At 39.2% G+C, this 23181-nt stretch overlaps 2 protein-coding genes across 2 annotated transcripts; both read right to left on the bottom strand.

The window, feature by feature from the left end:
- Positions 1-5974: 5974 nt before the first annotated feature.
- On the bottom strand, positions 5975-6874 carry LOC133367309 (vomeronasal type-2 receptor 26-like). The gene has a single exon (XM_061591408.1). It carries the CDS (start codon positions 6872-6874, stop codon positions 5975-5977), a length of 900 nt encoding a protein of 299 aa, XP_061447392.1.
- Positions 6875-10131: 3257 nt separating this feature from the next.
- LOC133367310 (vomeronasal type-2 receptor 26-like) lies at positions 10132-22227 on the bottom strand. The gene is made up of 4 exons (XM_061591410.1): positions 22084-22227; positions 16211-17065; positions 10778-11005; positions 10132-10221 (listed from the first exon to the last, which is right to left on the bottom strand). The coding sequence occupies exons 1-4, from the start codon at positions 22225-22227 to the stop codon at positions 10132-10134; spliced, it is 1317 nt and encodes a 438-aa protein (XP_061447394.1).
- Positions 22228-23181: the final 954 nt, after the last annotated feature.

The raw sequence follows: 23181 nt of genomic DNA on the forward strand, positions 1-23181 counted from the left end.
AAAACAGAACAACATATATATGTCTTGAAAGGCTTGCCTAAACAGAAAAGGTTCATGCAGGGGCTAAAAGGAAGACAGAGGATGTCAATAGGCAGAGAAGTCCCAAGAGTAGGTGCTGCAACACAAAAAGAATGATTTCTTACAAGTGCAGAATAAGTATGATGTGGCACCTGTAACAGTCCCTGTTCTGCAGAGCAAAGTGCTCAAGAGGACTCATATGACGTAAGGCTCTCTTATAAGTAAACTGGTCCCAAGCTGTTAAGAGCTTTGTATACTAGCAGTAACACCTTGAACTTGGCCCAGTAACAAACTGGCAACCAGTGCAGATCTCAGAGCAGAGGTGTTGTATGCTGACATGGTCTCAGCCCCATCAACACTCTGCCTGCAGCATTCTGCACTAATTGTAGTTTCTGGGTCAAGTGCAAGGGAAGCCCCACATACAGTGCATTGCAGTAATCCAGTCTTGAAGTCACCAAACTCTGAACTATGGTGGCCAAGCTCTCCTGGTTCAGGACATAAGGACATACCACCCCTGTAACTATTAAAATACAAGTATTTGTGGCACAAAGATCCCCATTTCCTGTGTCTGAGATCAGACTGAAAGTTGAGTGTGATAGAAGCCAAAGATTTTAGAAATGACACTGAACTGACCTAGGTTGAGTGTCTTGATGTACAGGTTCAGTGTTGTTAAATCCATTTTGCAGCTCCTAAGCTGGTCCTCCAAAGTTTACCATGTAGATCTGAAAGACCCCTCTAAAAGTTCTGTTTATATTGGATTGTGGAAGGAATGTCTGTTATGACATGTAGGTTTTAAGAGCTAAGCCTGTTCAAATTCTAATCCTTCCTAAGAGGATCAGAGAAGTTGTGCCCCTCAGAGAGTTTATAGCCCCAACATGGCTAGCCACAGCAGCGGAGGAGCTGAGATATCTGTGGAGATGTGAATGTCACAGTGAGCATCATGTTTCCCAGTGCCTTGCCTGCCACTACCACCGTTGCTACAGCTGATGCTTCCTTACTGAGCACAGTCCAGGATGTTTTATCCTCAATAATGTTGATAAGATCTCTCACATTAATTCTGACATGAGCGGTGTGGTTTTTACAGTGAACAAGGATATTCCTAAAATATGGTCAAGCCATGATTGCTTGGCTGTTTTACAGTTGTTACAGCCTAAGAATGTGGATAGGATGCTTAGTCTTCATCAGACTACTCCTCTCCATGACTTCTAAAATGAATCCATTCACGTCCTGTCAAGTTACTGTATATTGTTACCGTATAAGCTGATTGATTTGATTCCTTTGAAAAAGAGGTAAGGATGGGACAAATAAGAAAAAGAAATTGAAGCTCAATTCAGATACTCAATCCAATACATGGTTAATTGGAGCATCATCATCATAATCATCACCATTATTTATTTATTTATTTATTATTGTTGTTATTATTATTATTATTATTATTCCATCATTTAATTTGAATAGAAATACCAAGGCAATTCACAAAAGAAAAAACCATTAACAAAATAACAAGCATAGTTGACAAGGAAGTTGGTTCAGTTTTGTCTGTTCTGGGTGGAATTTAACTCTCCCTGAAGGATCATGTTCACCTTTGGATTTGCAAGGATTTTCAGCTCTGATGATGCTCTTGGTATCTCCTGATCCATTTTACCCATTTTGAATAGTACGCCAGCTGCAACCTTTCTCAGAAAAAAGGGACCTGGCACATTTATACATGCCCTGATACCAATTTAAACATGCTCCATGTGGAGCTGCCTTTGAAAACTGTTCACAGAAACCTTAATTGGTACAAGGAACACATTCTTCCAGCACTTGCGAAGATTTACTTGTGTTATTAATTTGTTTCCAGGGAAAAAAATCAAAGTGCTGGTCTTGTTCTTTAAAGTCCTAAATTACCTCACTCAGGTGTTTAATCAGCTGGAGCCCTGAATCCTAGACGACATAGCAGTCTCTGTTTCTACAATCCAGCAAAACAAGTTCTTTTGTAGTGGAAGGAGATGTAGTCCTGCAGGCCAACATGGTATAACTATCATGTGAACCATTCAAGCCCTGCTCAACATACTCCCACATATTCTGATGTACATCATCAGGCACCCAAATACACAGAATGTATACTCTAGCTTTTAATGCCATTTGATTTTATTCAATGCACAGGGAAAGATCTACTGGATCTGAAGAAAGGCCTCTCCAGTACTTCAGTCCACTATTCAGATTCCTGGCAACACAAACATGAGATGAATAGCCTTCTTCTACTGTTGCTCCGAAGTGACTGGTATCCAGAGACATACCCCTTCTGATCCTGGATGTAGTGTAGTGATCCACATGTACTTAGGTTAGCTTAGAACACTGATGTATGTATGTATTAGGGTTGCCAGGTTCCTGGTCTGAGACTGATCCTGTATCTTTAGGAAAAGAGAATGTCAGCCAAGTGCAGGTGTTCTTGCAACTCTATAATGAGAAAAACCACAAGGTGGAATTCTCCCTTCCCCTGTACAACTTTTAAAGATACAGAAGACCTCTTGGAGACTGGGCCTGGCTGGTTTTCTCTTCTCCTAAAGATACAGGATCAGTCTCAGGAATTGAACCTGGCAACCCTAGTTAGCTTAGAACACTGATGTGTGTGTGTATGTATATGTGGCTGTTGGGAAATTTGTTAACATGTATGCTGAACAGAAGTGTAAGATCTGTTTTACCCCTTTGAGATAATAGGCCAAGGGCATTGACTATGGCATGCACAAAACAGGGAAATCATCTGTGAGGAAACTAGGAAGAAGCTCTACAGACAAAGGAGACATAAGTTAGAAAATGCTGTAACAAGCACTTTTGTGGTGTTAGGAAAACTGCAATCCTGCACCATTTACCTGGGAGTAAGCGCAAATGAACGGAATAGGAGTTACTTTAGAGTAAACATGCAAAATATTACTGTAAATCAGTTTGCTTTACAAGTAGAAAAATCTTGAAATTGGCACATAGATTACAGTCGCATGTATACAATATGTTTAAAGCACTATGATACCACTTCAAATAGTCATGGCTTCCTCCCCAAAGAATTCTGAGAACTGTAGTGTGTTAAAGATGCTAAGAATTGTTAGGATACTCTTTGCAGAGCAACAACTCTCAGAGTGGTTTAACGGTCAATCTCTCCTCCCAGAGAACTCTTCAAGGGGTCTCCTAACAATTCTTAGCACCCTTAACACACTACAGTTCCCAAAATTCTTTGGGTGGGAGCCATGATGGTTAAAAGTGGTATTATACTGCTATAAACGTTCTTGTTGGTTGCATTTTGAAAACAGGTTTGATGGAACACAGAACCATGTTTGTTTATTTATTTATTTAATTTAATTTATATACCGCCCTAAGCCCGAAGGCTCTCTGGGCGGTGTACATAAAAGATAAAACAAGCACAGTGTATAAGTACAATAAATACAATAAATCAAGAACCAAAAACAAACAAACAATAAAAGAACCAAACAACGTCCAAAATACAAGATAATAGTGAAATACTGTTAAAATACACTTTAAAATGCCTGGGAGTATAAAAAGGTTTTCACCTGGCGCCTAAAAGATAGTAGCGTCGGCGCCAGGCGCACCTCATTGGAAAGACTGTTCCACAGTTCGGGGGCCACCACTGAAAAGGCCCTAGTTCTAGTCACCACCCTCCAAACTTCTCGATGGGATGGCACTCGGAGGAGGGCCTTAGATGTTGAGCGCAGTGTACGGGTAGGTTCATATTGGGAGAGGCGTTCCACCAGGTATTGCGGTCCCATGCCATGTAGGGCTTTATAGGTCAAAACCAGCACTTTGAATCTAGCCCAGAAACAAATAGGAAGCCAGTGCAGATGGGCCAGAACAGGTGTTATATGAGTGGACCTTCTGGTCTGCGTCAGCAATCTGGCCGCTGCATTCTGGACTAGCTGTAGTTTCCGAACAGTCTTCAAGGGCAGCCCAACGTAGAGCGCATTGCAGTAGTCCAATCTAGAAGTTACCAGAGCATGAACAACTGAGGCGAGGTCGTCACTGTCCAGATAGGGACGTAGCTGGGCTACCAATCAAAGATGGTAAAAAGCATTCCGTGCCACCGAGGCCACCTGGGCCTCAAGAGACAAGGAAGGATCGAAAAGAAGTCCCAAGCTATGAACCTGTTCCTTCAAGGGGAGTGTAACCCCATCAAGAACAGGATGAACATCCACCTTCTGGGCAGAGAAGGCACTCACCAACAGCATCTCAGTCTTGTCTGGATTGAGCTTCAGTCTGTTAGCTCCCATCCAGTCCATTATCGCGGCCAGGCAACGGTTTAGCACGTTAACAGCCTCACCTGAAGAAGATGAAAAGGAGAAATAGAGCTGCGTGTCATCAGCGTACTGATGACAACGCACCCCAAAACTCCTGATGACCGCACCCAGCAGCTTCATGTAGATGTTAAAAAGCATGGGGGACAGTACCGATCCCTGCGGGACTCCACAATGGAGGGTCCAGGGTATCGAGCAATGTTCCCCAAGCACTACCTTCTGGTGGCGATCCACCAAGTAGGAGCGGAGCCACTGCCAAGCAGTACCCCCAACTCCCAACTCCGTGAGTCTTCCCAGAAGGATACCATGGTCGATGGTATCAAAAACATGTTCTTCTTAAATCCCCAATTGTAAGAACATGGAGGTGATATGTAAAAGTTATACTTATCTTTCAAAAAATGCAGTGATAAGAGCTCTGATATATATATATATATATATATAAACACTCCCAGATCAAAAACTAGCTAAAATAGAAGGTCAAGGTGGGGACAGAGTGAATCATAGAATAGTAGAGTTGGAAGGGGCCTATAAGGCCATCAATTCCAACCCCCTGCTCAATGCAGGAATCCAAATCAAGCATTCCTGACAGATGGCTGTCCAGCTGCCTCTTGAATGCCTCCAGTATTGGAGAGCCCACTACCTCTCTAGGTAATTGGTTCCATTGTCGTATGGCTCTAACAGGAAGTTTTTCCTGATGTCCAGTTGAAATCTGGCTTCCTGCAACTTGAGCCTGTTATTCCGTGTCCTGCACTCTGGGATGATCGAGAAGAGATCCCGGCATTCCTCTATTTGACAACTTTTCATGTACTTAAAGAGTGCTATCATATCTCCCCTCAATCTTCTCTTATCCAGGCTAAACATGCCCAGTTCAAGACCAGGGTTATTTGGAGGAAGCCTCTTGTTAAAGAGTCATCATAGTCCTTTAAGTGCATAGTGAGGATGTGGCTTATGTGTTTGCTGTGAAATACCATTAGTGAAAAATTTGATGGAACAGAGCTATGGAGCCACTCTCCCAACACCAGTGTCAATGGAGGCTGCCTGGATGGGGGTGGGGTGGGGCAGGGCACTGGCAGGATGAAGGCTGTTCAGGCATACCAGTAGCAGCAGTGTGCTGGCTCTGCTGATGCATACATCCAATTCTGGCCTCACCACTGCCCTTCCCCAGAACAATTCAGATAAGTGTCAGTGCAGGTCAGGAAAGCAACTCTGTGACTACCAGGAAAAATATTAATTCCATTGTTCCCACCACATTTACACCCTGTTGGGAAACATGGGGAGGGGGGAAGGCCATCTATAGTGTTCAGTCAATTGAGAGTCTCTAATGCTTGAAATACTTCATTTAAGTTTTAACATTTTAAGTGCATTTATTTTAAGTATGAATTTATGCATTGCTGTACACTGTGATGAACTGATGAAGAGTGTCAAAGAAATTAAATTTAATTAATTAATTAAAAGACGCAGCTCCCAATGCAACTAAAATTGATCATGGGGTTTAACTGGTATAACCAAAACAATCATTTAAAAAGTCCCATTGCTTGCAAGGGGATACACCACGAACCTAGCTATGTTTAATCATAAGTAAACTGCTTGGGTTCAATGGGACTTATTTTGCTTCACATTACTCACAGTAATGAATAATAGAGCTGGCTTGGAACCATAGGACTTAACATTATTTAATTCTTACTTCTTATTAGCTGTTCTCTGTTGTTCAGTCCTGGCTTCAGGATAATGATATAGCATTTGGGGAAAAAGATGCAACCCAGTAACCCTGCACTGGAAGCCAAGATGGAGAAGATCTCCACAGCCACCATGTATTTGCCCTTGGTACTCAAGTAGGTTGGAACAAAGGACACCCACACACTGCAAAAGACCAACATGCTGAAAGTGATAAACCTGGCTTCATTAAAACTCTCAGGCAACTTCCTGGCTAGGGAGGCCACAGTGAAGCTGACAATGGCCAGGAAGCCCATGTAGCCTAAGACGCAGTAAAACATTACGATCCACCCTTCATTACATTCCAGTATAATTTCTTTAGACATGGAGTGCATGTCCATATCTGGGAATGGGGGACAGTTTGCCAACCACACTGTGCATATAATAGCTTGAATAAGGGAGCAGGAAAGAACAATGGAGTTGGCCAGATCTTTCCCCACCCATTTTCTCATTCTGGATCCTGGCTTGGTGGCCATGAAAGCCAGAATCACAATGACAGTTTTGGCCAACAAGCAAGAAACTGCCACTGAGAAGATGATGCTGAAGGCAGCTTGTCGAAGGAGACTCGTCAGCTTTTCAGGCTGGCCAATGAATAGCAAAGCACAAAGGAAGCAGAACAGGAGGGAGATGAGGAGAGTGTAGGTGAGGTTCCAGTTGTTGGCTTTGACTATGGGAGTGTCTCGGTGCTTAACGAAGATCCAAAGCACCAAACTTGTGATGGAAGTAAATGAGAGAACAGCAACGGTGATGCTGCTCCCTAAGAATTCTTCATAAGATAGGAAGCTTCTATATTTTGGAATGCATACACTTTTATTATTATTTGGATAATGACCTTCTTGACATTGAAAGCAGTATTCCATGTCTGAAAAAGAAAAAGAGAAATCAGCAACTGTTCTTGTGCTCCTTTCAGAACTAACCAGTATATTATGGCATTTGCTTCCACAAATTAGAGTTCATTTCATGTCTGATTATAACCCTATTTGTGTATTCTTTGAATGTGTGTGGGTATAAAGTGTGTGCCAGCATTTGCCCTTGGTACTCTAAATCCCCACCTTTTCCACCCCACTCCAGCCTGCTCTGAAGGTAGTTTCAAAGCATGTTTAGGTGAGCACAGTTAGAAATATCCATGTGATCAGGAACAGTGCATTATCAAAGTTTCAGATCATGGCAACATTTTTAAGCACATTCAGCAGTTAGTATTTTGAATGCCTAAAGATAGGATGTTATCAGTGTAATGGGCATTGTCAGCATATACAGGGAGATAGGAGCTGGATACCCAGTCCCCTACACATGTTATGCCCACACGGTGCTTTGAACACATGAAGATGGTGTGTGTGTATATATGTTCAGATAGAGATACATTGGTAAATGCAGCAAAGGACCTTGCAAAATAGCCTAACCACCAAAAGACCTAAGGATAGACAGACAGACAGACAGACAGACATGTGCATCAGTCAATGGCTTCTGCAATTTAACTAATATATTTTATTGTAACAATATATATATTAAAGTCTATCTATTATGTTTTAGATTGTTTTTAGTGATTTTGTTTGCTGCCCTTGGCAAATCTAATAAATAAAATGAATATATAAAGTAAAATAAATAAGTATAAAACATATGGAGTATATACAATTATCAAACTTATTGTTGAGAAAGACGTGGGAAACAGTACCAATGGGAAACAGTACTATCGATAAAAAATGGCATGTAACAGGAATGCTGTTTATCATAATTACCAAAATAAAATAATGGAGAGATGGGTCTTTGTTTATGCGGTTTTGGAATGATAAAGTAACAAGTGAGTTAGCTCCATTCAATTCACTTACATTAATATAACCTAACCTGATAGAAAGGTTGCTTACAAGACACACACACACACACACATTTAAAAATACAGAAACGGTTACAAGGCTCTTTTGGAATTTTGATTTCTTCCCTCCTTTGCTTTTTCTCAACTCTTTTCTATTATTTCTCGGGAGTATTTATGGTATGTCAATGCAATATATTAAAATTTGAAAATGAAGGTTTTAAACATATCAAAACTAAATTAAAACAACAATCATTTCTGCAAGACCTGCTCCCTGCATTTCTGGCTGATTTCCACCTGGCCTGGAGGGGTGGGGCCCTGTTCCTCTCCAGCTACAAAAGCAGCAACTGCTGAAGGGGCCAGAGACCATCTACCTGTGTGAGTTTCTGCAAGACCTGCTCCCTGCATTTCTGGCTGATTTCCACCTGGCCTGGAAGGGCGGGGCCCTGTCTCTCTCCAGCTACAAAAGCAGCAACTGCTGAAGGGGCCAGAGACCATCTACCTGTGTGAGTTTCTGCAAGACCTGCTCCCTGCATTTCTGGCTAATTTCCACCTGGCCTGGAAGGGTGGGGCCCTGTCTCTCTCCAGCTGCAAAAGCAGCAACTGCTGAAGGGGCCAAAGACCATCTACCTGTGTGAGTTTCTGCAAGACCTGCTCCCTGCATTTCTGGCTAATTTCCACCTGGCCTGGAAGGGTGGGGCCCTGTCTCTCTCCAGCTGCAAAAGCAGCAACTGCTGAAGGGGCCAGAGACCATCTACCTGTGTGAGTTTCTGCAAGACCTGCTCCCTGCATTTCTGGCTGATTTCCACCTGGCCTGGAGGGGTGGGGCCCTGTCTCTCTCCAGCTACAAAAGCAGCAACTGCTGAAGGGGCCAGAGACCATGTGTGTGTGTATGTGCGCGTGAACCTGCTGCTCGGGATGTCTATAGACTACTGGGGTTAGTTGTTTTTTAGTTGTTTTTGGGGTCAAGATTTAATTTTGGAGATTCATTTTTGCTGTTATTTGGACTACAGCATATTTTTGTTAGACACTGTTGTGAAGTGTGTGGGGATTGCTTAATTGTATATTTATTGAGATGTTTTCATTAGTTTGTTGTTTATTATTATTGTTTGGCTACTTATATACTGTGAATATTTATATTTCTTTGTTGTATTATTTCTCTGTTGTACACCGCCCAGAGAGCTATGCTAGTCGGGCGGTATAGAAATTTAACAAACAAAATAAAAAAATATAAATAAATCATTTTATGCAAACATGGGTATGATATGATTAAACATAATAAGAATACAAACATGGGAAGCCTACTAAATAGATAAAATTACCAACTCAATTACAATGTTAAATACATTTTCAGATTCAGGGTATTGCAACAGCTCTTAGTTTCATAAACATTTCTATGGATTCTACAGTTTTTACAGTAACCAGCTTGTTTGGTCTACAAGGAGAAAAGTCCTGTAATAATTGGCTGAACACTCTGGTTGAGACAATAATAACTGAGTTACAGAACCACAGTTTTAACACTACCATCTCCACATGGGCATGCCCCATTTTGTAAAGGAATTCTCTTATAACGACTCTCAATATTGCTTAGTGAAGCACATTCAGACGTGCACTCAAGAAGGGTCTTCTATATCTGGGGAATGTTAGGTCCTGTAGATAAGATGCTACAATATCAAGAGGTCTAATTGGAAAACGATCATGCCAAGGAATAAATTTTCTAATTGCAGTTCAATATCAAACAGATGCTGCCGCAATATGTATTTTGCATCCAAAAATGTGTTTATTAGGATAAATTGCACTAAAATGCTGGAGAATTTTCATGAAGATTTTTTTTAAAAAAAACTCTCAAATTGCTGCATGAAGGTGAACTAAATTTAATATGGGAAATATGAGGAACTGAAAGAACTGAAATTGATAGAACTTTCCTCCCAACTATATATTAAGTTCCCATTGTAACAATATACCAGACATAAAATATATAACCATAAAAAATCCAGTAGGACTTTAGACTCGATAAAGTTTGCATATAGTTGAAACAGATTCTTACCAGTACTCTGTGGTAGTTTCAGGATATAAGTATGCACAATTGTCATGGCAATCTATTGTATGTAACATATCTACTGGTATACTGGTTTATGGCCATCACAAACACACACATATAGCAAAATTTGACTGGGATGGACATTTGGATCCACCCTGTTGTACATACAGATCCCCAAATTACTTTTTGCATGACATCTCTGGCCATTCTGGAATAACCATGTTATCTGTTTGGGCTGTAATACTTTTCCCCATTTTGTTCAATTGGGTTCAATTGTCCATAGACACAAGTGCTTCTATCAGCAAACACTGCCCATTCTCAACTTTGAATGGATTTTTAGACATTAATGAAATGACTTTCTAAGAAAGCCAAGTGTCTAAATGCTAGATAAATTCCATACACAAAATTTCTTACCTTTCTGGTTTGAAATTTTCCCTTCTGGACATGGGAGGCAATCATAGCAACAAGATGGCTTTCCTTCTTTCTTTGTTCTATGGTAACCCAGACAGCATTTTTCATTGCATAGAGAAATAGGTCGGGCCTTTCCACAAATGGTAAATGAAAGAGGGAGATGTTGTTAAGGGGGGAATTAGGGGGAAAGGCATTCTGGAACTTTATATCTCATTTCTTTGCCTTTTTTTTAAACAAATGGGCTGCTAATGAAAGGGGGGCTGCCTTTTTTGTGCCTGCCACCTCCCCCGTGTCTTTTGGCATGACTCATTCTGGGGAAAAATAAACTAGTGACCATTGGCTGGACATTTCAAGAGCTATGATATGTTTTAACAAACTCAATTAAATTCTCCAAACGAGTACTTAGCATGCAAGATTTGCCAACATAACTAGCCTAGGGCAATATTTTTTTTTAAAAAAATGTGAAAATGAGTGTATACATGTGGAAATGTGCACAGAGCCTACCTGGTTAAATCTGCTAGGCCATATGATGGTATCCTCAGAAATGGTGAACACTAAGTCTGTGGGAGCATTAGGATCTATCTTTCCCACCTTTACTCTGCGGAAGGACTGGTTGGGGTATGTGACCCAATTGACAATATCAAGTCCACCTATTAACACCCCATTTTGGTCAAAGGAAACTTGTTCCCCAGCAGTGTTGTTAAACACAACATTTCTCAGAAAGCGCAGGATCTGAAATCAGATTAGACAGAGAAATAAGAAAGATATACAAACAGATGCAAACATGTATACACAGAAAAAATTCACAGACCTCTCTCCATGACCAAACAAGAGACAATATAGGACATAAAAGAGGAGCTACACTTGCAGTTTTGCTCTCTGATCCAATTTTGCAAGCAGAAACCATTACAAAGAAAAGCTAAAATCTCACTGAGAAAAGTCAGGTGAAGAGAAGGGCCTTGTCTCGTTGTTTACATCACCTCTTCTGTGATAAACTCCTTTTAGGAGGAAGGGGAGGATATAAAATAATTTTAAATTAAATAAAATAAACAATGAAAACTGTCTTCAGTTGTTTGCCTTCAAATATTTACTCTGCACTGACTCTGCCAACAGTATGAACATTCTCATAAGCTCCAGAGCTAGACCTCCACTACCTGGCAAAATATAGAGGGGAAGCTGTGCACATATATCAGTTGGAAGCCTTTCATCATTGGGGATCCCAATTTAACAAAGAAACCATCACCCGTATCCTTTGTGTGTCTTCACAATACAGTGATGTCTGGTGAATGAAGCCAATGGAGATGATTACTTTGGGTATAACGCCAACTTATGCAGTACCACTCCCCCTTTCATTCATTCTCTGAACGGATGGAGACAAACACCTGAAGGGAGTTCAGTTTTATCTGTGAACTAATCACACCATTGAATATAAGAACATAAGAGGAGTCCTCTGGATCAGGCCAAAGGCCCATCTAATCCAGCTTCCTGTTCTTACAGTGGCCAACCAGATGTCCATGGGAAGCCTGCAAGCTGGATCTGAGAGCAAAGGTTATTCTCTCCTCCTGTAGCTTCCAGCACCTGGTTTTTGGAAGCATCCACCTACATCTATGGAAGCAGAGGCATGGCTAGTAGCCATTGATAGCCTTATCCTCCATGAAAATGACTAATTCTTGTTTAAAGCCATCCAAGAAAATGCAAGCTGATCAAAAAGTCTCATACATTCTTTTTTTTATCATTAATTTTTATTCAAAGTTTCAAAAAACAAAACAAAACAAAAACAAATGAATAACTAATACAATAAAATAAAATGTTGACTTCCGATTTGTCGCAGATCAGTTATAGGTCTATAATATATAACAAACCTGTCTCTAAATATATTACAAAATCACTTTCCTCCAGTGGTTATCTTAATTAATCATCAAATCTCATTAACATCACTTTATTCTTTCCGCAAAAAGTCAAAGAGAGGTTTCCAGTCCTTGAGAAATATATCCATCGATTTTTCTCCAAATAAACATGTCGATTAATCCATCTCATCAAGTCTGCTAGGTCCAGTAATTTCAATAGCCATTCTTACATTATCAGTGTTAATTCCATCTTCCATCTTCCATCCTTGCATCCATAATAATCTTGCTGTCATAGTCATATAATAAGAGTCTGATGGGAATTTCCTTCCTCACAAATATTTTCTTGCCATCAATTCTGAATGTGTTACTGAAATGTTGTTGTAAAGTCATATCTCTGTTCCTCTTTTTTACGAAATGCACTGGCACATCTCTTGAGAGTTTTTCCATTGTCACATATCTATAATTAATTCTATAGATTTTCTCTATTTCAAGCTCCATCACATCATTCCAGTCCAGAAATTTTTTTGAAACATTAATAGCTTTATCTCTGATATCTTCATCAGTTTCTTCAAGGACAACGCTGAATTCCAAACAGTAATCTTTATCTCTAAGATCCATAAACTCCAAATCTTTTTCCAGTTCCACATTTGATATATCTGTTCCAATCTCCAGGACTTGCGTCTTCCCTTTAATTTTTCTTTCTTCTTCTATTGGTTGTCTAGTTATATCTTTGATCTCATCAACCTCCTCCCTCATAAAATCCCCTATTACTTTCAGCTCCTGCTTGATTTTGCCAAATTCAATTTTCATCTCATGCTTGCCATGTCTCAGTTCCTTCCTCGCCATCTCAATCTCATCTATTATTTTCTGAAACATATTTACTTCCAGGGTCTCAGCCACTCTCTTAATCGTCATTTTTAAAACCAAGAAGGAAAAAAAAACCTTCAATTTACAGCAACAACGGAGTTAATATTTCAAACCTGATGACATCATAATGTAGACAGCACAAATTGCCTTATCTCTTATGTGTCCAAGAATGCAAAACAAATTTAGTTCACAGCATCCAAATAGCTAGTGGCATAAAGAACAAGCAGATTCGTCAAAATGAAATAGACCAGAAAAAATAGTCCCAGACGTATAATACTCAAAAGCTCATATAAATCAAATTTTTTCTCCTCAGATCAGATGTCTCTCATCCGTTTGTATCTTTAAAATGCTCAATTCCAGGCCAGCTTTTTGCAATAAAAACAAAGATAAGCTATTTCGATTTCTTTCCACCTTAATTCCGTGTATAAAAGAGAAAAGTTCTAACTCACCCAGGGATTCTTTACTGCTGATTCTATTAACAAATCTCTTTTACTGCAACAATTTAAGCCAAATGATAAGGATAGATAAAAGAATGCTTGCCAGTTAAAATCTGTTTTTCTTTGAAGAAAAGAAAAACATATCGCTTAATCAGTTTGAGCTTGCTTGAAATTCCCTGGCTCTGTCCGACATTGCTGGCTGGTCCTTCGTTCCTAAAGAATTCAAGTCCCCCAGCAAACACAACGAAGCTTGTGGATAATCTCTTCGTTTCTCCCTTGCCTGGGAGAAAGTTTTTACCAGTCAAAAAAAAACCTTTTGGCTGGTTTTAAAACTGAAAAAGCTTCCTCTGAGACGAGAGCTCGCCTCAGAGACAGGCACAAGTGAAGCAACCCTTCCCGGAAGTCCAGCAACCCTTCCCGGAAGTCCAAAAAAAAGTCTCATACATTCTTAACCAAAAGCAAATACTGTATACAATACTAAATGAAATCCTTCCTTCCTTCCTCCCTCCCTCCCTCCGTTCCTTCCAAGCATCTGAAAACAATACACTATCAGCTAATATCATTTCCAAAGACGGTAACAGACCTTTTTTAAAAACATGTGGCAAACATCTATATTTCCTAGCCTCTTAGATAGGCTTGTTCATTTATGCAAGTTAAAGAAAATGCAGAACATAATGCTTAAAAAGTCCATTTCAAACTGGAGTCTATTTAAATTCTAAAATGCATTTACAAATAAATAGTTATGAAAGAGAACTTTCACCGGAGTGTACAATATTAAATTCAGTCTGTATATTGCAAATTAAGGCAAGATCAGTTCACCCCATTGGATGACTGACGAAACTCTTAAAATGGTCAAAAATAGAAGGAAAGCAAAAGCAAAGCAAACATGGTTAGAACCCTAAATGCAATAATACAGCGACTAGTACGTAGGGACAAAGAGAACTACTGCAATAATTATTGTACAGAAATAGAAGATGATAATAAAAAGGTAGAACAAGAGCCCTATTCCAAAAGATTAGAGAAATCAAAGGGAAATTCAAACCAAGAGTAGGGATATTAAATAATCAACAGGAGAACACACTGACTGACTGGGAAAAAATAAAAGGAAGATGGAAGCAATACACTGAAGAACTCTATAAAAGAGATTCAAGGATGACAGATTTATTCATGGAGGTACCTTATGAACGAGAATCAGAAATCATAGAATGTGAGTTGAAAGCTGCACTTAAAATACTTGGAAGAAACAAATCACCAGGTATAGATGCCATACCAACTAAATTGCTACAAGTTACTGAGATGGAATCTGTCCAAATTTTGACAAAAAATTGTCAACAAACATGGAAAGGAAACCAATGGCCCACAGACTGGAAGCATTCAACATACATCCCAATTCCAAAGAAAGGGGATTCCAGAGAAAGCAGTAATTATTGAACTATTGCCTTAATATCCCATGCAAATAAAGTAATGCTCAAGATTCTACAACAAAGGGTCTTACCATATATGGAGCGAGAAATGCCAGATGTCCAGGCTGGAATTACAAAATGAACAGGCACCAGAGATCATATTGCAAATATACATTAGATAATGGAACGGACCAAGGAATTTCAGAAGAAAATCACCCTGTGCTTTATAGAGTACAGAAAAGCCTTTGATTGTGTAGATCACAAAAAACAATGGAATGCTTTAAAAGAAATGGGAGTGCCACAGCATCTGATTGTTCTGATCCGCAACCTATACTCTGGACAACAGGCTACTGTAAGGACATGGAGAATGTGGAGAAACCAAATGATACCAATCGGAAAGGGTGTGAGACAGGGGTGTATTTTATCACCCTATTTGTTTAATCTATAGGCAGAACATATCATACAGAAAGCAGGATAGGACCAAGATGAAGGAGGTGTGAAAATTGGAGGGAGAAATATAAATGATTTAAGATATGCAGAAGATACCATACTACTAGCAGAAACCAGTAATGATTTGAAACAAATGCTGATGAAAGTTAAAGAGGAAAGCAGAAAAGCAGGACTACAGCTAAAAGTCAAGAAGACTAAAGTGATGACAACAGAAGTTTTATGTAACATTAAAGTTGATAATGAGGACATTGAACTTGTCAAGGATTATCAATACATTGGCACATTCGTTAACCAAAATGGAGACAATAGTCAAGAAATCAGAAGAAGGTTAGGACTGGGGAGGGCAGCAATGAGAGAACTAGAAAAGGTCCTCAAATGCAAAGATGTATCACTGAACACTAAAGTCAGGATCATTCAGACCATAGTATTCCCAATCTCTATGTATGGATGTGAAAGTTGGACAATGAAAAAAGCGGATAAGAGAAAAATCAACTCATTTGAAATGTGGTGTTGGAGAAGAGCTTTGTGCATACCATGGACTTCGAAAAACACAAATAATTGTTACTAGAAGCTAAAATGATGAAACTGAAGTTATCATACTTTGGATACATCATGAGAAGACATGATTCACTGGAAAAGACAATAGTGCTGGGAAAAACAGCAGGGAGTAGAAAAAGACGAAGGCCAAACAAGAGATGGATTGATTCCATAAAGGAAGCCACAGACCCGAACTTAGAAGATCTGAACACGGTGGTTTATAACAGATGCTCTCGTAGGTCACTGATTCATAGGGTTGGTATAAGTCATAATTTGACTTGAAGGCACATAACACACACATAGTTTACCCAACACTAATTTCTATGCAGTCAAGGACTTTGTGTTTCACCCACAGATAGGGTGAACTCTAGGAAGTTTCTGTGCTCAGGACTTTACCTGCCATGGATGTTGATTAAGAAGCTTCCATTTTCCTTCATCCACTGTTGCTCTATGTTTAAATTTGGATGAATACATAGCATGCAAAGCATGCGCCACAGCATAGACAGCATTGTGGACACTGTGGGCTGTCAAGCTCATTTCAATAATAGATGCAGGAAGAGTCCCCAGCTTCTCTTCCCCAGTGCAGATTTCCTCAGTCTCCTTGTTTACCATGGATATGGGGAACAAACATTCAAATGCTTTTTCCCAGAAGATCTTGATGAAGCCATCGTCTTTTTCTGAGGTGGGATTTCTCATCTGAAGAAATTTCTGCAAGCCCAACACTTCCCTTGAGTGAACAGCAAAGGATATAGCACCATGGAGGATGTTTACATCCCACGTTCTTTGGAATGGAAGGGATGTGAAAGCCATCTCTGCTGTCATAATCCAGACTCTACCTTTGTTGTTCACTGGTATGTCATAAAATTGTAAATACTGAATCAGATATCTGAAAATTATCATGGTATGAGTCTCGCCATGAAAGACCACCACATTGGCTGTGCTTCCCATGATGACCCTAAATGTTTTGATCCCTTTCAGCACCATGTTTTCAATCTCATTGGAAAAACTCATTGAGGGCAATTTTTCTACAAAGTCCAAGCAGATTCCTCTCTGGGCAAACACAGGAAGCATGTTCTGTACAAATATATCTGTACTTTCAACACTGACATAAAGTACTCCAACCCATGTCCACCTGAAATGCAGCAGTAACTGCAGAATCCCCTCATATTCATTGGATGCACTTGGAAACATCCAGTGTTCAAAACCAACTTGGGGTTTGTTGTTAGTTTCTGGAGCAGAGCTATATGTGAGCTAAAGAAAATCAATCACAAAGAGAAGAGTGAAAATGGGATTCCCAAAAGTGGCAAGATGATTTTGCAGTTCTAGTCACATCCACACCATACATTTAATGGACATTTAATGCAAGTGGCTTCTCCCAAAGATTCATGGGAACTGTACTTTACACCTAACAGTGCTATATTTCCAAGCAACCTTAGTAAACTACTGCTCCCAGAATTCTTTATGGAAAACCATGTGTTTTAAATGAATGTGTTTTAAATACCTGGTGTAGATATGACCCTCCTCAACCCCTCTCCCCCTCTGCCCACATAGTGATACACTTGCCAAATTGTGATGCTTGTTCCCAACCAGCCACTGAGATCTAATACAGATTTCAATTTCTGTCTTTAGTAGCTATTTATTAAGTATTGTTATTTCTCTCTCTCTCTCTCTCTCTCGATCTGGGATGAACATTACCAGATTCCTCTCACCTATCCCTCTTGAAAAAGAAAACTACTCTGCAAGATTCCCCTCAATATATACAGTATATATATATTTCTCATCAAAAACATCTCCTATCCCCAGGACCAATGCAATTGCCTGTAACAATGGTGGATCCGAGGCAGAGCTTGGAAAAGTTACTTTTTTAAACTACAACTCCCATCAGCCCCAGCCAGCATGGCCACTGGATTGGGCTGATGGGAGTTATAGTTCAAAAAAATTAACTTTTCCAAGCTCTGATCCGAGGCATTGTGGAGATTGCAGAATGGTGGTCAGGCTGCTAACACAGCTGCTGTGTTCGTTTTTACCCACCTCTATTCCCTCTTTCCCAATTTCTGTGGCTTTGATGGCATCTCTAATGGACCCTCTCATAAAACATTTGATGCAGGACATTTTTTTTCCTATGGATGGACATCATGCAGTAGAAATGCCACAAGAGGCAGCAGGACAGGAGTTGGATGACCTGTAGGCCTGAGTGGGGGATTAAACTTGAGCTAAACTCTTTAGGAGTGCTTCTGGGAATTCTGCAGACTAGACACAAAAACCACACCAAGAAATGGCTGCTTATTTAATCTGCAGTACAGTAACACTTTTATTATTTCTATTATTTATGAATCCCCTGTAATGCAAGTCTTGAGGACATTTCTTTTTTTTTATCATTAATTTTTTATTCAAATTTTCAAAAACAAAACAAAACAAAACAAAAATACAAATTAAACAATAAAATAAAATGTTGACTTCCGATTTGTCGCAGATCAGTTATAGGTCTACAATATATAACAAACCTGTCTCTTAAATTATATTACAAAATCACTTTCCTCCAGTAGTTATCTTAATTAATCATCAAATCTCATAAACATCACTTTATTCTTTCCACAAAAAGTCAAAAAGAGGTTTCAACTCCTTGAGAAATATATCTATCGATTTTTCTCCAAATAAGCATGTCAATTAATCCATCTCATCAAATCTATTAGGTCCAATAATTTCAATAGCCATTCTTCCATTATCAGTGTTAATTCCATCTTCCATCTTCCATCCTTGCACCCATAATAATCCTGTTAGGTCCAGTAATTTCAGTAGCCATTCTTCCATTATCAGTGTCCCATAATAATCTTGCTGTCATAGCCATAGTCATATAATAAGAGTCTGATGGGAATTTCCTTCATCACAAATAATTCCTTGCCATCAATTCTAAATGTGTTGCTGAAATATTGTTGTAAAATCATATCTCTGTTCTTCTTTTTTACGAAATGCACTGGCACATCTCTTGAGAGTTTTTCCATTGTCACATATCTGTAATTAATTCTATAGATTTTTTCTATGTCAAGCTCCATCACATCATTCCAGTCCAGAAGTTTATCCAAGACATTGATAACTTTATCTCTGATATCTTCATTAATTTCTTCAAGGACAACGCTGAATTCCAAACAGTAAACTTTATCTCTAATATCCATAAACTCCAAATCTTTTTCCAGTTCCACATTTGTTCCAATCTCCAGGGCTTGCATCTTCCCTTTAATTTTTCTTTTTTCATCTTCTGATGCTTGTCCAGTTGTATCTCTGATCTCATCAACCTCCCCTCTCACAAAATCCCCTATTTCTTTAAGCTCCTGCTTTATTTTGCCAAATTCAATTTTCATCTCCTGTCTGCCCTGTCTCAGGGTTTGTTTCGTTATCTCAATCTCATCCATTATTTTCTGAAACATAATTACTTCCAGGGTCTCAGCCACTTTCTTGATTGCCATTCTTAAAACCACAAAGAAAAAAAATCACTTCTTATTCCAGCAACAAAGGGGTTAATATTCCAAGCTTGATGACATCACAGTGTAGACAGCACAGCCTGCCTTATCTCTTATATGTTCAGGAATACAAAACAAATTTAGTTCACAGCATGAAAACAGTTAGTGGCATCGAGAACAAGCAGATTCGTCAAAATGAAATAAAATAGTCCCAGACATATAATATTCAAAAGTTCATAAATCAGATTTATTTTTTTTCTCCTCAGAATAGAAATCCCTCGTCCGTTTGTATCTTTAAAATGCACAATTCCAGGCCAGCTTTTTGCAATAAAAACAAAGATAAGCTATTTCGATTTCTTTCCTCCTTAATTTCGTGAATGAAAGAGAAGAGTTATAACTCACCCAGGGATTCTTTATAGCTGATTCATTGACAAATCTCTTTTTGCTGTAACAATTTAAGCCAGATGATAAAAATAGAAAGAGGGGTGCTTGCCTGTTAATCCGTTTTTCTTTAAAGAAAAGATAAACGTCTCGCTTAATCAGTTAGAGCTTGTTTGAAAGTCCGTCCGGTGCTGCTGGCTGAACCTTCTTTCATAAACTAATGAAATCCAGTCCCCCCAACAAACACAAGCTTCTGTGGTTAATCTCTACGTTTCTCCCTTCCCGGGAGAAAGTCTTTACCAGTAAAAAAAAATGTTCTGACTGATTTTAAAACTGAAAAAGCTTCTTCTGAGACGAGAGCTTGTCTCAAAGGCAGGCACAGGCGAAGCAACTCTTCCCGGAAGTCAAGTCTTGAGGACATTTCTGATATGCTCCTCAAAAGCTTGCCCAGTGGCACTGCTTCATTGTTATAGAACTATATTCTCAAAAATTACTCTTTCAACAAGACTGTTAAGTAAAAAACCTTATTCCAGTCTGAATTTGTGTTGTAATTGTTTTTAAGATGTGTTTAAAGATGTTTTGTTTTTAATATGTTTTATAGATGTCTTTAGTGTTTTGTCATTGCCGCCCTGGGCTCCTTCTGGGAGGTACAGTGGGATATAAACCTTATAAATAAAATAGAATAAAATGAATAATAATAAGAGTTGTGCGGGATCAAGATCAAATGCCAATTTAGGCCAGCATCCTGTTCCTTTCCGTTTATATCATATTATGTCAACCTGTTAAGAACAATCAAGATGATTTAAACATCTGAAAGGCTGTTCATGAAGGACATGGAGCAGGCTTGTTCTCAGTTGTTCCACAAGGCAGAAGGAGAAATAATGGGTTGAAGTTTAAAGGGAAGGCGATTCTGGGGAGACCTTAGAAGAAAGTTCTAAAAGGAAAAGCTGTTTGACATGGGAAGCACTGTCTTGAGATATTTATTTGTTTATTTTATTTATTGTTATGCCCTGTCCATCCTCCATACAGAAGCCCAGTGTGGCTGGCAGCATGAGACAATAAGGATATTAAAACAATAATTAAAACAACTTAACATACAGTATATCAGATGCAATAATCAACCAGTCGACCATCATTCCCAAATTCAACTTCATCTAAAGGCCAAAGGCCTGGACATAGTGACAGAGTGACCCTAACTATAGAAAGGCAGCATAGGTTAAACCAGCAAAAGTTAACCCTATTCCACCCTGCATTCAGGATGGGAGAATGTGGAGAATTTGACCTACAGATCCCTTTGTGCTGGGTAATTTACACTAGATCGCTATGCCGCATGACTGAGCAGAAAGGGGTTGGCAATAGATACAGTATCTCTTTGCTGTGTTCCATCCCTGGAATGCCCCTTTATGAGAACTTACACTAATGTAATTTACATTGACTTAAGTTTGCTAGCTGAGCCTCAGCTCAGCCAGCTTCCTCTCTGTGAGGAGAGCCCAAGATCCACTGAATACCAACTCTCTCATCCCAGTGGATCTTCAGTTTGGATTAGAGATGGAAAGAGCTGTCTGTTTCGGTTCTCTCAGTTTCTCATTTTTCCAGTGTTAAATTCAGTTCTCTACATTTCTACAGTGCTCTGTGATTTTTTTTAAAAAAAATCCTCATGAAAATTATCCACCATTTTAGTGCAAATTTCTCCAAATAAACACATCTTTTTAGGCAGTTTTGACAAAGGTACACATTTCTGCAAGCCATTTCTCATCATTTCATTACTTTTTGCATGTTATTTTCACTCATGTATTAATTTTATGCACACTTTCCCATAATATATGCATTTTTATACATGTTGTTTAGTTGGTGAACTGCATCCCAAAATTCTGATACATGCAAATTTCAAAGGATGGCTGTGTTTAAGTTCTCATATTGTTTTGGAAATTGCAAATTTGATAAATTCTGCTTGAAATGTGAACTGAATCGAAATTCTCACCCATCCCTAGTTTGGATTGCTTTGTATGTTGGTTTCCAATGTGGAGGATAGCAAAAGATCATCTGGGAGGGAGTTCCATTGGAGCACAGGCCCCCATTCTATCAGCCACACCAACTGACAGATTCTTCATTTGGTATGAAGTACGTTGCTCACCCTCTGACCTGGAACATTTATTTATCCTTCATTGGAGGTATTGAAGGAGATGCTAGATGGCCATTTATCATGCTATAGATTCCTATAATGAGCAGGGAGTTAGACTAATAGTATGCAAGGAATATCAATTTTTATTTAATTCATTCCAAATGAGACCAGCCTAAGGATTCTTTTCTTTAGTCTATACTTGTCCTTTAAGCAACACAAAGTCTGCTTGAACTCTCTATGACAGTCACTCCTCTTCCTGCCTCCAGCCCAGATTTATGAACTTCCAGTTCCTTGCATAGACAACTTACCTGTGGAATCTTGTAGTTCCTCAGGATGGTTGCCATATGGAGACAGACATTAGCATCAGGTCCCCCAATGACTGCTGCCAAATTGTTCTGGGAATCACATTTGTAGTTGTGGAAAAAATGCCCCTTTGTGCAGAGAAGCTGCATAGAGGCTTGAAATGTGGATCTTGGAGTAAAATAGTTGTCATAGATGTTGAAACCCAGAGTGAAATTGGGTAAGATCTGAGGGTTTCCATTTATCCTCGTAACAGCAAATGCAAAAGACAGGATGTTCTGATAGTTCTGAGTTATCAACCTACAGCGAGAGTTTGTTTATAATAATGCAAAGTATCTGGATTTATTACTGCTTGTTAATATTACTATTATCATCTCTACCACCACAGTAAATAAGAATATATGTACAGATAAATAGATGCTGCATTTCTGAAAAGTAAGTAAAAAATGCAGTTTCATTCATTCCCCAACCCACTGAAGGTAAAGCCCACCCCATAAGGCCGTCCTCCCTTAGAATATCATCTGAAAAAATATTATTATTATCATCACTACTATTTTAAAAGCCAGTTCTGTACATGAACTCATCAACAAGCTTCTCCTGAGAGGGATGTTTTCTGAAAGTTGTCTGATACAGAGAAATGTAAATCTGAGAAATAATGCCCCCAATGATAAGGTCACCTGAGTGATAATAATTGTGAAGACTAGGAGCATGCTTATCCATGGAACATTTAATAAAATAAACTTTGGAACCAACTTGAGGAAGCCATGCTAATGCCAACATCCCAAATACCATCATCTTGGATGAAAACTGTCCTGTAAGAAACCATTTCATGAGTTCACACTTTATTGTTTGAGTGCCTCTGAGTTTCATAGTCTGGCTTGAATTGTTGGACAGTGAAGCATTATGTGAGACTCACAGACAGGGTTTTTTAGCAGAGAGAGAAAACCTGAAGCAGAAGGGTTAAGCTGGAAGAACAGAGCGCCAGGTTTGCCAAGGTCAGCAGCTGGCTGGCAAGCAGATAAGAAGGGACTCTTGCAGAAGCTCTGTGTGGGGGAAAAGTCGTTTGTTGAGAGAACTGTGTCTAATGTCTTTGCCTAGTAAAGACT

This window comes from Rhineura floridana, chromosome 11 (genome assembly GCF_030035675.1).
Source record: "Rhineura floridana isolate rRhiFlo1 chromosome 11, rRhiFlo1.hap2, whole genome shotgun sequence".
NCBI classification, from domain to species: Eukaryota; Metazoa; Chordata; class Lepidosauria; order Squamata; family Rhineuridae; genus Rhineura; species Rhineura floridana.